This window comes from Oryctolagus cuniculus, chromosome 21 (assembly GCF_964237555.1).
Source record: "Oryctolagus cuniculus chromosome 21, mOryCun1.1, whole genome shotgun sequence".
Lineage (NCBI taxonomy): Eukaryota > Metazoa > Chordata > Mammalia > Lagomorpha > Leporidae > Oryctolagus > Oryctolagus cuniculus.
The window spans coordinates 30102097-30117541 of NC_091452.1; the positions used below are offsets into that span (position 1 = coordinate 30102097).

The 15445-nt window shown below is 50.5% G+C and overlaps 1 protein-coding gene across 1 annotated transcript; it reads left to right on the forward strand.

The window, feature by feature from the left end:
- The first annotated feature begins 1435 nt into the window (after positions 1-1435).
- IGLL1 (immunoglobulin lambda like polypeptide 1) lies at positions 1436-9942 on the forward strand. The gene is given in 3 exon segments (NM_001082158.1): positions 1436-1623; positions 8163-8281; positions 9623-9942. Coding segments are annotated over 3 exon segments (627 nt in total).
- Positions 9943-15445: the final 5503 nt, after the last annotated feature.

Below are 15445 nucleotides of genomic sequence, written 5' to 3' on the forward strand. Positions count from 1 at the left end.
TGCTGGCATCGCATATGGGCACTGGTTTGAGTCCTGGCTGCTCCACTTCTGATTCAGGTCTCTGCTGTGGCCTGGGAAGGCAGTAGAAGATTGCCCAGGTCCTTGGACCCCTGCATCCACGTGGGAGACCTGGAAGAAGCTCCAGGCTCTTAGCTTTGGATTGGCCCAGTTCCAGCCATCAGAGTCATTTGGGGTGTAAACCAGCAGATGGAAGACGTCCCCCTCTCTCTTCCTCTCCTTCTCTGTGTAACTCTGAATTATAAATAAATAAATCTATCTTTAAAAAAATTGGTCAGGATGGAAATTTTGTTACCTATGCTTGATCACAATTGAGAAAGAAACTTAGGAAAACTTGCTGACAAAAAGCCCACTTTTACATCCATTGTCTTGCATCACCAACCATGGTCCTGGGGGGTGAGCAGAACTGGCAGCACTTCCAACCTCACCTCCAGGGGAAGGCAGGGAGCTTGGAGATTTCCAGTGGCCTGCGGGGTCACTCCTGGCCCCCTCCTCACTGCCTGCCACCCACCCGATACCAAAGTACAGGGTCCCAGGGCCCAGGGGCTCAGCCTAGGAAGAGGGTGAAGGGGCCTGGCCTGTGCTCCCAGTGGTGACTCCCCTATAGCCCCTGGATGAAATCCGTGATGATGAGTTTGCGAGAGCTACTGCACAGCACGGAGACTTCAGTGAGGCCCAAGGTTTCTGGGACGTGATGGATATGTGACTTCCTTGAAGTAATCACTCCACAATGTCTGCATGTATCAGAACATGGCACTGTATACTGTAAATGCATGTTACTTGAGTTTGGATCCTACTTTAATACAGCTGGGGAAGGGCAGGCAGAATTGATAAGAATGCGTGTGTGTGTATGTGTGTGTGTGAGAGAGAGGAGGGAGGGAGGGAGGGAGGGGTCTGTGAGGTGCTGTGCCTGGTGCATTGAACACCATTCTGTTCTTTAGATCATGAGTCTGGACCGCAACAGCGGCCATGTCTTGTGAAACTCATTTCCTCCCCTGCCACCTGCCCTCCAGCCCGGGGCTTCTGTTCCACAGCTGAGCCCACTCTCCAGGGCCCCTGCAGGCCCCAGGTCATGCTCCAAAACCCAGCGTGCCCTTGGGGATCTGAACAGGGGACAAGGGTGGGTCACGTGTGCCGGGCCCTTGGCTGGGCTGGGAGGCAGTTGAGCCCAGGATCCTGACCACAGCAGAGCAGTTGGCAGATGTTTCTCTGTGAGACAGCCCCCAGGGGTAATGGCCAGGGATCCTAGAGGGAGCTGCGCTGGGGGCTGGGACCAGAGCTAGCCCAGGGGAAAGCCAAGGCCACACGGACTGGTGCGCACAGGGGCAGCTGTGGCCAGTGAGGGAACCAGGGACAGCTCCTTACAGACATCTCCTATCTCAAGTCTGGAAGGAGGCACCTTTGACCCTGAGGGTGGATGAGGCCCCGGAGTGGCCTGGTGGGGCCTGGGCCTGGCCCCAGGCTGCCCTGGGCTCTGCTGCTGCTGGGCCTGGTCGTGGGTGCCCAGGACCTGTGGATCCCAACAGCAGCACCCCGGAGCAGGGCCCTGGGCCCTGGAGGCCCTGTAGGAAGCAGCCGGTTCAACCTGCGGATCCCATGGCACAGGTAAAGAAAGGGCAGGGAGTTGGGGTGGGGGTGTCAGGGTGTGAGGGTCCCTGCGGCTGAGTGGGAGAAGGACCCATCCCAGAGGAGGTGCTGGCAAGACCTTGGCTTAAAGTGTGATATTCTGTCCATCACAGGCTTGTCTGTGTTCATTTTATGATTAACATCACACTGAAGTTTTACCTTGGTTCCTGAGTTTTGGGGCTCCCCTAATATTCTGTACCAAGGCCGGCATCTCACCAGCCTCCCCCCAGTCCTCTGGGCACGGGGGCAGGAGTCTGCGGCAGGTGGGGACCTCTGTCCCTGCAGGTACAGGATGGACACCCCCCTCCTCTGTCCCCTCTGGGTTGCCTCCCTGCCCTCACCTTCATTACCCAGGGGCCACTGCCTGCACTTAGCTGATATCCCCAGACCCTCAGCTAAGAAACCTCAGGCAGGGTCACCTGTGGAGATAGGCACCCCCCCCAGGAGACTAAGCCCACCCAGATGCAGGCAAACAATGCCCAGGGCAGGGTCTGTGGGGGGCCATGGTGTACCCCACCCAGCCCCCTCCTCTCTGTAGGGAGTGAAGTCCCAGACAAAGCTCAGCTTATGTCCTAGCAACATGGCCTGTCCACCACACTCACAGGGCGCTAGGGCTCAGGGACAGAACCTGCCTCTGAGAGCCGAGCTCCCCTCCCCCTGCCCCAAGGCAGTTCTCATCCCATTTCACAGATGGGAATGAAGGTCCAGACAGGGGAGGCGACCTGCCCAGGGTCACACAGCACAGGGACATGCAGACAGTCCCAGGACTGAGAACCTGTGACTCTAGCAGCAGGCTTATCTGTCATGGGGACAGACCCACGCCAGTTCTAGTCACAATAAGGGGGTGGGGATGTTCCCTGTGTGATCTCAGGATTGAGGGGTACCGGCTAGGGGCTGGGGTGCCAGCAAAGTCAGAAGCATGTGCTGAGAGGGGTTCAGGAGAGGAGGCATGTGGGGAGCTAGGGGTGGGATCGGGGAACCTCACACTCGTGTGTCCCGGCCTTTGTCCTGCAGAGGGATTGAAGCGCCACAGGGACAGGGATTTGTGCTTTGGAAAAACTGGCACCAAAATGGGAGGCAAATGGGAGGTCTGATTAGACGGCGGAGACTGAGGCCCAAGATGGGAGAGGCGGCCACATCCCAGGGAGGTGGTGCTAAGCTCAGACAAACCTCACCAGGAGGAGGAGCAGGATGGGCAGGTGCATGGCCACCTGGCCAAGATCCCCTTGAAAATGGCAAGTGAAACTGGTGACAGGCAGAGAGGTGACCTGGGAGGGTGTGTGCTTTCAGGCCATGAGGGGGAGATGGCGTTTCTGAAACATACAGTATTATTAAAATGCGCACTCCTGAGGTGGACCCTGGCCTATTGGTTAGGATGCCTGTGTCCCATGTGGGGCTGCCTGGATTTGAGTTCCAGCTTCCTGGCAATGCAGATCTTAGCAGGCAGCAGTGATGGCTCAAGTCCTTGGGCTCCTGCCCATATGGCCCTGTCCCAGCTGTTATAAGGATTTAGGGTGTGAACCAGCTGCTGGAAGATCCTCTGTCTTTCTCAAATCTCTCTCTCTCTCTCTATCTCTCTCTTTCTCTCTCTCTCACACACACACAATTCCTTTTTTACTTTTTCTTTTAAAAAGATTTATTTATTTATTTGAAGGTAGAGTTACAGAGAGGTAGAGAGGTAGAGAGAGAGAAGTCCTCCATCCACTGGTTCACCCCACAGTGTGCTGACTTGAAGCCAGCAGCCAGGAGGTTCCTTCAGGTTTCCCCCAAGGGCGCAGGGTCCTAAGGACTTGAGCCATCTTCTACTGCTTTCCCAGGCCATAGCAGAGAGCTGGATGGGAAGTGGAGTAGCCAGGACTTGAACCAGCACCTACATGGGATGCCGGCACTGCAGGCGGTGGCTTTACTCGCTATACCATGGCGCTGGCCCCATGTAATGCCTTTTAATCAAGTAATTTCTCTTCTAGACATTTATCTTGAAATAATAAAAAATTCAGCTGTATATTTTTTGTGTTCATGGGGAGAAGCAACCAAATGGTCGAACAACAGGGGAAGGTAAAATAAAGGATGCTACATCCATGATGGGGAGCACTCGAGTCATTAAGAGTGTCTCTCATGACCGTAGTAACAGATTCAAAAGCAGTCTACAGGGCTTAGCATTCCGTGCAGTGGTTAAGTTGCTGCTTGGCATGTCTGCATCCTGCACTGGAGGGCCTGCTTCCAGTCCTGCTTCTGCTCCTGATTCCAGCTTAATGCTGCCATGCGCCTTGGGAGGCAGCAGGGGATGGTTCAAGTCCTCGGGCCCCTGCCACACATGTGGGAAACCTGAATGGAGTTCCTGGCTCCTGACTTGAGCCTGGCCCAGCCCTGGCTGTTGCAGGCATTTGGGGAGTGAACCAGCAGATGGGAACCCTTGTCACTGCCTTTCAAATAAATCAATCTTTTTTTTTTTTTTTGACAGGTGGAGCTAGACAGTGAGAGAGAGAGAGAGAGAGACAGAGAGGTCTTCCTTTCTGTTGTTTCACCCTCCAAATGGCCGCTACAGCTGGCGCGCTGCACCGATCCAAAGCCAGGAGCCAGGTGCTTTCTCCTGGTCTCCCATGCAGGTGCAGGGCCCAAGCACTTGGGCCATCCTCCACTGCAATCCCGGACCACAGTAGAGAGTTGGACTGGAAGAGGAGCAACTGGGACAGAATCTGGTGCCCCGACCAGGACTAGAACCCGGTGTGCAGACGCTGCAGGCAGAGGATTAGCCTAGTGAGCCGCGGCCCTAGCCAAATCAATCAATCTTGAAATAAAGAAATAATATGGAAGGATCCCATATACTTCTTTTTTTTTTCTTTTTTTTGACAGGCAGAGTGGACAGTGAGAGAGAGAGATAGAGAGAAAGGTCTTCCTTTGCCGTTGGTTCACCCTCCAATGGCCGCCGCGGCCAGCACACTGCGGCCGGCGCACCGCGCTGATCCGATGGCAGGAGCCAGGTACTTATCCTGGTCTCCCATGGGGTGCAGGGCCCAAGCACTTGGGCCATCCTCCACTGCACTCCCGGGCCACAGCAGAGAGCTGGACTGGAAGAGGGGCAACTGGGAAAGAATCCGGCGCCCCGACCAGGACTAGAACCCAGTGTGCTGGCACCGCAAGGCGGAGGATTAGCCTAGTGAGCCGTGGCACCGGCCTTGGTGGTTTTTCAACCTACTATTTCTTTCTTTTTCTTTTTTTAGTTATTTGTCAGAAAGTAAATTTTCATTGCCTTCTTAACAGATTCCATTTATTTATTTATTTATTTATTTTTGACAGGCAGAGTGGACATTGAGAGAGAGAGAGAGAGAGAGAAAGGTCTTCCTTTTGCTGTTGGTTCACTCTCCAATAGCCGCCGTGGCCGGCGCGCTGCTCTGAAGCCAGGAGCCAGGTGCTTCTCCTGGTCTCCCATGCGGGTGCAGGGCCCAAGTACTTGGGCCATCCTCCACTGCACTCCCTGGCCACAGCAGAGAGCTGGCCTGGAAGAGGGGCAACTGGGACAGAATCTGGGGCCCTGACCGGGACTAGAACCTGGTGTGCCAGTGCCGCAAGGTGGAGGATTAGCCTAGTGAGCCATGGCGCCGGCCTCAACCTACTATTTCAATATTATGTACTTCAGGAAGTTCATAGAAAATGAAATTAAAATGTAGGGGTTTTTTTTTTTGGTGCAAAAAATGAAATCCATGCAAACAAGGAGTTTTTAAAAAGGTTCATGGAACACGCATAGTGTGAAAAACTATGGATTTCCAAATTTTTGTACCAAAATAATTAATTCCATTTTTTCATGGACATCCTGAAGTATTCTCATATTTAAGTTCCCTCATAAGTACCCCAAGTTTTTCTTTTTCTTTTTAATAAAGATTTATTTATTTGAAAGAATTACAGACGGGGGGGGGAGAGTTTGATCCTCCATCTGTTGGTTCACCCCCCAGATGACTGCAATGGCCAGGCCGAGCCAGCCAAAGCTAGGAACTCGGAGCTTCATTTGGGTCTCCCACTTGGGTAGCAGGGGCCATCTTCTGAAGCTCTTCCCAGACAATTAGCGGGGAGCTGGATCAGAAGTGGAAAAACTAGGACATGAACCACCACTCATATGGGATGTTGGTGTTGCAGGCAGCAGCGTTACCTGCACACCAACGCATCAGCACTGCCACCTCCACACCACTTTATTTTCTTATCTTATTGCATTGCCTAGAACCTCCAGAATAATGCAAGTTCTAGGATTCCCTGGCTTGTTCTCAGACTTTAGTGCACATGCATGTGGATCACTGCTGTAGAACTCTAGCAAACTCATCCTATCAAGTAAGTGTCTCATCGACTCACAGCTTAGTAAGAGTATTTCCCTTGGGTCAGACATTTGGTGCAGCAGCTAAGACATCACTTGGGATGCCCATGTCCCATAATGGAGTGCCTGGGTTTGAGTCCCAACTCTGTTCTCCATTACAGCTTCCTTGGAGGCCATGCAGGTGATGGCTCAATAGTTGGGTCTCTGCCACCCATGTAGACCTGAGTTGAGATCCAGGCTCCTGACTTTGGCCTAGGGACTTGGGGAGTGAACCAATGAATGGAAGGAAGGTCTGTTTCTGTGCCTTTGAGAAATTGATTTTGTATTATTTTTAAATAGGTTGTAACTTGTTAAGTGTTTTATCGCTTAATAAACAATTTCATGAATAGATATTAAAAATGTCAAAAATCTGCTATAATATGGATAAAACTTGAAGACACTATGCTAAAAGAAATGAGCCACACACAAAAAGACAAATACTGTATGACTGCACTTACTTGAGTTCCCTGAGTAGACAAGTTATGGAGGCAGAAAATAAAGTAGAGGTACCAGGGCCAGAGGAAGAGGAATGGGAAGTTATTGTTTAATGGATGCAGACTTCCTGTTTGGGAAGATGGAAAAATTCTGGAGGCAGATGGTGGTAACAGTTGCACAACAGTGTGAATGTACCTAATGCCACTGACCTGCACTTTTAAAAAATGGGCAAAATGGTACATTTTATGCTCTGTATATTTTACTATAATTAAAAAGTAGAAATAGCATTACATAATAGGAGAGAGATGGAGAGATAAATATGTATTGCCCTTTAAAAATACACTTCTATAGTGCTTAATTTTATGTTATATTCTTATAAGTTTAAAGGTTTTTCTTAACAGCCCCAGAAAAACCTTCCATTTTCATTACAAAACCAACCACCACTCACTGGCCCATCGTCTAAGCTAGAACACAACTAATCTGATGTCCCTGACAGTATCTCAATGCTGTATTCCTGTGTGAAACAGCAAAGGTAATGCCCCAGGCTTCTTGTGGTTTTGGGATAACAGAAGGCAAGTTTGTTGTTTTTTAATGATTCTGTGCCTGTTTTAACTTAGTGAGGAATGCTCAGATGCAACCATCTCAGGACACAGAAACCATTTCATTCTGGAGGTGAGGTGACTCAGTCTAAGGTGACCCCAGGATCCCCCCAAAGTGAGTGCCCTATAACCAGAGGAAGACAAAGACCTGGGTGGGTCAGGTGGCCAAGTTCTTCTGAGAGCGTTTGCCACTTTCCAGGTGGAGATGGGCGGTAGGCAATTTAGGAGGAGCTGAGGAGAGGGCCTGCAGCTGGGAGAGACTAGATCTCACCACACAGGCAGAGTAGGGGTCCACAGCATGGCAAGATGGCAGAGGAGGACCCAGGGTGGTGGTCTGGGACCCAGGGGGCAGGGGCTTGAGAGAACGGGAAGCCAGGGAGGAGAAGAGTAGGTAGTCTCAGATACCAAGGGGAAGAGAAGCACTAGAAAAAGCACAGACCCTGTGTCGCATCCTGGAGAGAACTGGAGAGGAACCTCAGACTTGACCCTGACAAGGACTTTCTTGACTGTGACCTGAGATATTTCAGAAAAAAACAGGGATGAGAGCTGGGGGCCATTGCCCTGTCCCCAGAGTGAGAAGACAGTGCTTGGTGCAGGCAGCATGGATGTACAGATGACAGGTGGATGAAGGACAGATGACTAAACATGTAGACGTTTAAGCAGATGCATGGACAAGTGGATGAAGGGTGGCTGCGTGAATACACAGATGCTGGACAAATGGATGGACGTCCTGGGCACAGAGCAATCAACAGCTGCAAAGTATGGTCTGAGGAGGCTTCATGGATGAGGTGGGGTGGATCTGCATCTCCATGAGCAGACACCAAAGCAGGGGTGTCTCCATAAATGCTTTGAGTCAGACATGGCCCCGTGCCCTTAGGTCTAGGGATATGAGAAAACTTACAGACCCTAAAATAAGGCCACATCCCTTTGTCGCCTGAGAGGGATACATCACCATGATTTGCTGAGCTCCTGCTGTGCACAGCTGCACAGTCAACACAGTTTGCAGGGAGGACACACTGGGGTCACTCCAAGGCTGCCTTGGACAGGGTGACAGAACTCTGGGGGGGGGGGCTGGCCAGCCACCTGCACTGTGCCGAGAATGCAGCCCTACCTGCTGAGCCTGTGCCTGTAATGCCCCACAGGTTGCCGCTCCAGCCAGGCCCCCAAGAGGCAGGCCCCAGGTGCTGGCCCCACGGGTTTTGGTCTGAGTCTCAGTCACGGTGGTATATCTTTGGCAGTGGGACCCAGCTCTCAGTCACAGGTAAGTGGCTCTCGGAGCCTCTCCCTGCCATCCCACCTCCTGCTGTCTGTGCAAAGTCTGTTTTCTCTCCCTGGGGGCTTTGCCCTTCTGCCTCTCCCACCTTTAGGGTCCTTGCCTTTCACCATGGGTTCTGGGAGAGGTAGGTGGTGTCAGGACAGCTCACAGAAAGGATCCCAGCAGCAGGAGCCTTCCTATCCCAACACTCGGACATGGCCAGGTCTGGGGACCTGGGCGAGGGGTTGCTCAGGGACAGGGGCTCCTTCCCTCTTCTAAGGCAGGTCCCTGAGAAGGGGCAGAGACTGGTTCTGATCAGAGGTTCTAGCAGGCATTAGAGACAGCCCCTGACTCCAGGGTCTGGGTTGAGGGCCTGAGGTCCATCTAGGCTGGGAGAAGCACCCAGGAGGCCCAGGGGCATGGCCGGGGCTGTGACCCCAGCACCCAGAGGCACGGGATCCCTCTGAGGGAGGGCCAGCAGAGGGTGGAAAGGGCTCTGACTCTTGCTAGGCTGTGCTATCTGAGCCTCTGTTGGGCCATGAGGACACAGGGACACTGAGGGACAGGACAGACTGGGTGAGGTGACCAGAGCCCAGGGCTAGTCACAAAGGAGCAGATCTGGAGCCCCTGGGGTCCATGTCTCCCCTGACCATGTCCGGGCCTCCTGCCTTCCCTGAAGGGCACAGTATACCCAGTGGCCCAGGAAGGGGGAGCAGAGGGCAGCTCAGAGAAGCTCTGGCTGCCGGGTGGAATGAGAGGCTGCTGGGGCAGCCATGGGGGTCACTCTGCCCTGGTTTGGGGAGCATTCCCAGGAGCCAAAGCAAAAGTGAGCCACTGGGGGGTAAGAGGGAGGGGGGCCTCACTGGGACAGAGCCTGAGGGGGCAGGAGGCTTCAGGACCCTCCCTCACATGCCGAGCATAGGCTGGGGCCATCCCCACACAGCCCTGACTGTGCTGCTGGGAGGGTGGGACCTTTGTTCAGAGGAGTCTCCAGGCACTGAAAGAATGAAGTGGAGGCCTTGGCTGGGGCTGGGGTTCAGCAGGTCAGGGCCAGAGTCCAATCTCAGCCTCTGGGGACTGGAGAGGAGCAAGGCTGCCCAGTTATGAAGGGGAAGCTGAGGCTGCAGAGGGGATGAGCAGGGTCTACTCAACTGGGAGAGACTTGGAAGGGCTTTGGGAGGGGGCAGGACTGTTTGTTCCCTAGGCAGCTGATGGGCAGGAGGGGAAGAGAAAGGAGCATGGTCCCTGGCAGGGGGTGGGGGAGGATGGGGACAGATGGTTGCATGTGAGAGAGCTCCCCAACACCCAGACCCATCTCCACTATGTCACATCCCTCTGTCCCTGCAGGTCAGCCTGTGGTCGCCCCCTTGGTCACTCTGTTTCCGCCCTCCTCAGAGGAGCTCAAGGCCAACAAGGCCACCCTGGTGTGTCTGATCAGTGACTTCTACCCAGGCACAGTGACAGTGGCCTGGAAGGCAGATGGAGCCACCATCACCCAAGGCATGGATTTCACCCAGCCCTCCAAACAGAGCAACAACAAGTACATGGCCAGCAGCTTCCTCAGCCTCTCACGTGGACAATGGACATCGCATAGCCGCTTCATTTGCCAGGTCACCCATGAGGGGAAAACCATGGAGAAGAGTGTGGCCCCTGCACACTGTCCTTAGGGAACAACTCTCACCCACCCATGGGGTCTGGAAGCTGCAGGACCCCAGGAAAGGGCTTCTCCTTCCACCCCTTCCCTGATATCCTGGCCCTCCCCACCCCTGCATCCAATAAACTCTCAATAAACATCCTCATTGTCAATCAGACATCCTGCTTGGTCTCATTTTTTCTAGTCTCTTATTTAATCTGCAACCTCCCTGGAGTTCTCTGGTTGGGGGAGGTTCCCCACACCCAGTGAGGAGGCAGCCCAAGGGGTGAGACTCGGGGTCTTCTGAGGACGTCACACAGGAAACACCCCAGGAAGGAGAAGTTTGGTCACTGACATCAGGGCCTCTGACCTCTCCTTTCTCCTCTTCCTCCTCCCAGGAGAGGGCCCCCTGCTCCTTGCCTCTCTCTTGGGTGGAGACGTCCTTGACTGACCTCTGCATCCTCCCACCCCATGCCTTCTTTCCTCAGCCTGAACCTCCTCTGCCCCTGGCCCCTGCCCCCTGGAAAGTACCCACCTCCTCTTCCCTGCTCAGCTCCTGCCTGCCTGCCTCCATTCCCATCACCCCTGGTGACCTGGACAGCTCACAGGGCACACAATGCTTCAGAGCTACTGGATTCATGGGCTTTGAAATTCAGTGGCTGCCTTGAGTCCTCACTCCATGGCAGCTTCAGAGGCAAAGGGGAACAGAGAAACCCAGGAAAGAAACTGTCTCACAAAGGGACTGCCAGGAGGCAGGCACCTGAGGGGTCTGGCCAGGCAACAGGAACTCCACAGGAGACTCAGCCACCAGCTAGGGAAGGAGTTGGAGGAACCTTCAGAGAACTGGGTCAGGATCTCCCCCACAGCCAACCTGAGACTGATGGGGAAGAGAAACCCGAGAGACCCCCCCAGGCTCAAGAACGTGTCACGTGGTCCCAGTGGCACATCAGAGCCTCTGTGGGATCAGGCTGAGTGGGACCCACGGCCATGCTTGAGCCTTTCCTGCCATAACCACTCTCAATCACCACAGCTTCCTCCTGAGAGCACTGCTCATACTGCAAGGGTCTGTTGTGGAAAATTTCCTACTGGGGCCCTCAGAAAGCCCTGGGCTTTTCCAGAAACTTCTGGGGGATATGGGTGGAGTTGTCATTTATTCAGGTAGGGAAACAACCCAGAAGTGGGAGCAGGAGGTACCACATGTTTCTCTTAGAAAAAAAGTATTTATTGGAGGGATACAGACAGAGACACAGCTAGACAGAACTCCCATCTCTTGGTTTCTCTCCTCAATGTCCACAGTGACAGGGACTGGACTGATGCTGAGACCTGGGAGCAGGTCTCCCATGTGGGAGGCAGCAAACAATTACTCAGCCATCACCACTGCCTCCTAGGGTCTGCATCAGCAGGAAGCTGGGGTCAGCAGCTGGAGCTGGGAATGGAACCCAGGTATTCCAATGTGGACACTAGGCTACATGGCCCCTCCCTACAACACACCTGTGCTGAGCACCTTCTGCTTCCAGGAACTGTCTAGAGTATCAGGACTTCTCTTGTGCATGCAGCATGAAGGAGTGAGCATATTCCATGAGGACTGCAGGTCAGAAAAGCATTAGTACATTTTTGTGTGTATAGTCATGTACAAATGGCAATAACCATAGAAATCTTATCTTGTATGCTTATAATTACTTATTGAAAATGACAAATTTGCCAGTTCCACAGCTCACTAGGCTAATCCTCCACCTGCAGCGACAGCACCCCAGGTTCTAGTCCCGGTTGGGGCACTGGTTTCTGTCCCTGTTGCTCCTCTTCCAGTCCAGCTCTCTGTGTGACCCAGAAGTGCAGTGGAAGATGGCCCAAGTCCTTGGGCCCTGCACCCTCAAGGGAGACCAGGAGGAAGCACCTGGCTCCTGGCTTCGGATTTGCACAACGCCGGCAGCAGTGTGCCGGCCATAGGGGCCACATTGGGGGTGAACCAAAGGAAAAAGGAAGACCTTTCTCTCTGTCTCTATCTCTCTATCTCTCTCTCATTGTCTAACTCTGCCTGTCCAAAAAAAAAAAAAAAAAAAGAAAATGACAAATTTAATGAGACATTCATTAATTTCTTAATTCTTAAATAATTTGAAATTTATGTCTTGGAAATCACGTGAACATACAGTTTGATATTTGAATGTAGTACTCCTGCAATTATCGACTATCATCATTCTCTGTCCAGGAACAGTCTGACTTTTTTTTATTTTTGTGGGACAAAAAGGTAACACGACATCCACTATCTAGACAACATAGTCAATGAAAATATAAGCTCAGGAGCAGATATTTAGGACTTTTACTTCCTGTGTATCTGAAACTATTTCTGGTGAACACCAAATCTCCATGTCTATCCCCAGCTCAGAGCAAGACCCCTCTTCTGTTTCTATGAGATTGGCAGCTGGAACACCACCTGTGTGTCTAAGTAGAATCACAGAGGACTGGTCCTCCTTTGACTGCCTTATTTCACTGAGAACGACCCAGCATCCTGATTCTGGACGAATCGCAAGAAGAATTGAAACTGGGATGGAAACATCTATATGCTGCCATGTTTTCTGCAGCACTATCCCTACCAACTGAGACATGGAAACAAGTTCGGCATCCACTGACGGATGAAGGAATAAACAAACGGTGGTGCACGGACACAGTGGATCATCCTCCTCCTTTCAGAGGAGGAAATCTTGTCCTGCAGGAAATGTAAATATGTGTGAAAGTAGCTGGAACACTTGGATGGGACAAGATGGAGAGCTCCATATAACCTATCACTCACACATTCTTCAGCACTCTTAGAAGGCCGCAATGAGAGGCAGATTGGATTAAGTGCAAACCTCAACAACAGCCTGACGGGGGTCAAGGTGGGTTTCTCACTTCACTTTCTCTCAGCCTCCTCCAATGCAGGTGAAGTCTGGGTACCACTAAATGGAAAACCAAGGGTGAATCCCTGTCTCTCTCCAGAAATGTGAGAAGGAAAATTTGGGGTATCAAGGAGAGGGTTATACCAATTTGCTTTGTTCATCTCACTTCACTGACAAAGCTGTCCTAATGTCTCTGCAGTGGTTAAGGGATAACCTTGAAAATTACTATATTTCGATTCTCAGGGCGGAGCCAAGATGGCGGAATAGTGAGGGCGCACACCGATAGTCTGGGAAAATTTAGTTTAATAAAAGTGGAGTTACGGTAGCCTCAGAAAAAGGATCAGGAAAAAAATTGCAGAGGAAACTCTTCTGGAGCTATTCGCTGTGACTCAAAGGACCTACTGGGAGAGCAAGGTCGCCCACCATGTGGAAGCCGAACCGCGGGAGCCGCAGAGTCTGAGCGCCAGTGTGGGAAGGGGAGTCTATGTGACAAAGACACCAGTGGGGAGAGGAGGGACGCCCAGGGCTCCGAGTCCACACATCGGCACTGGAAGGGCAAGTGAGCTCAGTAACTGGAGACATTGGCGGGGAAACGGCAGACAGAATTTTTGAGGGATGCGGGTTTTGAAGCGGGAAAGTCCAACAGACTGACGACAGGAGAGAAGGAAAAATAAATAAATAAATAAATAAATAGTTGGGGGCATACTGGTACAGACAAGTTCCACTCTCTGCCAACCTTGCAAAGGCGAGCAAGAGACAAAGAGTTGGGATATACATAATAAAAGGGGAGAGTTAAGGCTACAATTCAGTAGCCTAGGCAACCCAGAAGGAGTACGCAGGAGAAACTGAGCCTGCACAGACTCTTTGGGTAGAAGCCAGCGGAAGCTAAATACCATCCATTCTGCTCAGTCTTGCAGTATTACTTACCTCCTGAACAAAAAATAAAATAAAATAAATAAATGAATAAATAAATAAGTCAATAAATAAAGAGAGATTTACCACGCATAACCTGAGGGTGTCACCTTTGCACACCTGTAACCTTGAAGAATCAAGCAGAGCTCTCAGGCCACACCCATCTCAAGCCTCCAAGGCTCCTCCAACAGCAGGCAGTCCGCTTAACACAGACATAGTATAATAATAATAAAAAAAAACCTCACAGTGAGGGAAACAGAATTAACCATGCCAAGCAATAAACACAGAAATCGACGGAACAAGATCAACGATGACATTATGATGCCTCCAAATAAACAAAACACCCCAAGCCAAGATTATGAAGATGATGAGATAGAAGAAATGCAAGATATGGATTTCAAAAAAATCATGATAAGAACATGTAGAAGCTTTCAAAAGCAAATCCTTGAACTACAGAAATCCTTATTGGACAGGATTGAAAATCTCTCTCGTGAAAATGAAATTTTAAGGAAGAATCAAAATGAAACGCAGAAACTAGTAGAACAGGAAAGTGTGATAGTGAAGAGAAATCAAAATGAAATGAAGAGCTCAATAGATCAAATGACAAACACATTAGAGAGCCTTAAAAACAGAATGGGTGAAGCATAAGAGAGAATATCAGACTTAGAAGACAGAGAACAGGAAAGGATAAAGTCAAACCAAAGAAAAGAAGAGGAAATTAGAAATCTAAAAAATATTGTTGGGAATCTACAGGATACTATTAAAAAAACCAACATTCGAGTTCTAGGAGTTCCTGAAGGCATGGAGAGAGAGAAAGGATTAGAAGGCCTTTTTAGTGAGATACTAGCAGAGAACTTTCCAGGTTTGGAGAAGGACAGAGACATCCTAGTACAGGAAGCTCATAGAACCCCCAGTAAACATGACCAAAAGGGATCCTCACCACAACACATTGTAATTAAACTCACCACAGTTAAACATAAAGAAAAGATCCTAAAATGTGCAAGAGAGAAACATCAGATTACTCTCAGAGGATCTCCAATCAGACTCACTGCAGACTTCTCATCAGAAACACTACAGGCTAGGAGGGAATGGCGAGACATAGCACAGGTGCTAAGAGAGAAAAACTGCCAGCCCAGAATATTATATTCTGCTAAGCTCTCATTTGTGAATGAAGGTGAAATAAAGACCTTTCATAGCAAACAGAAATTGAAAGACTTTGTGGCCACTCGTCCGGCCCTGCAAAAGATACTTAAAGATGTGCTACATTCAGAAACACAGAAACACGGCCATCAATATGAAAGAAGGGAAAGGAAAAACACCTACCAGTAAAAGAGCATGGGAAGCTCAAAGCATATACTAGAAAATATCTCCGGGAAAATGGCAGGGCAAAGTCACTATGTATCAATAGTCACATTAAATGTGAATGGGCTGAACTGTCCAGTTAAAAGACATAGACTGGCTGATTGGCTTAAGGAACAAAACCCAACTATTTGTTGCCTACAAGAAACACATCTCTCCAACAAAGATGCATGCAGACTGAAAGTGAAAGGTTGGAAAAAGATATTCCATGCCAACAGAAACCAAAAAAAAGCAGGTGTAGCCATATTAATATCAGACAAAATAAACTTTAATACAAAAACTGTTAAGAGAGACAAAGAGGGGCACTATATATATGATTAAGGGTTCAATTCAACAGGAAGATGTAACTATTATAAATGTATATGCACCTAATTACAGGGCACCGGTCTATTT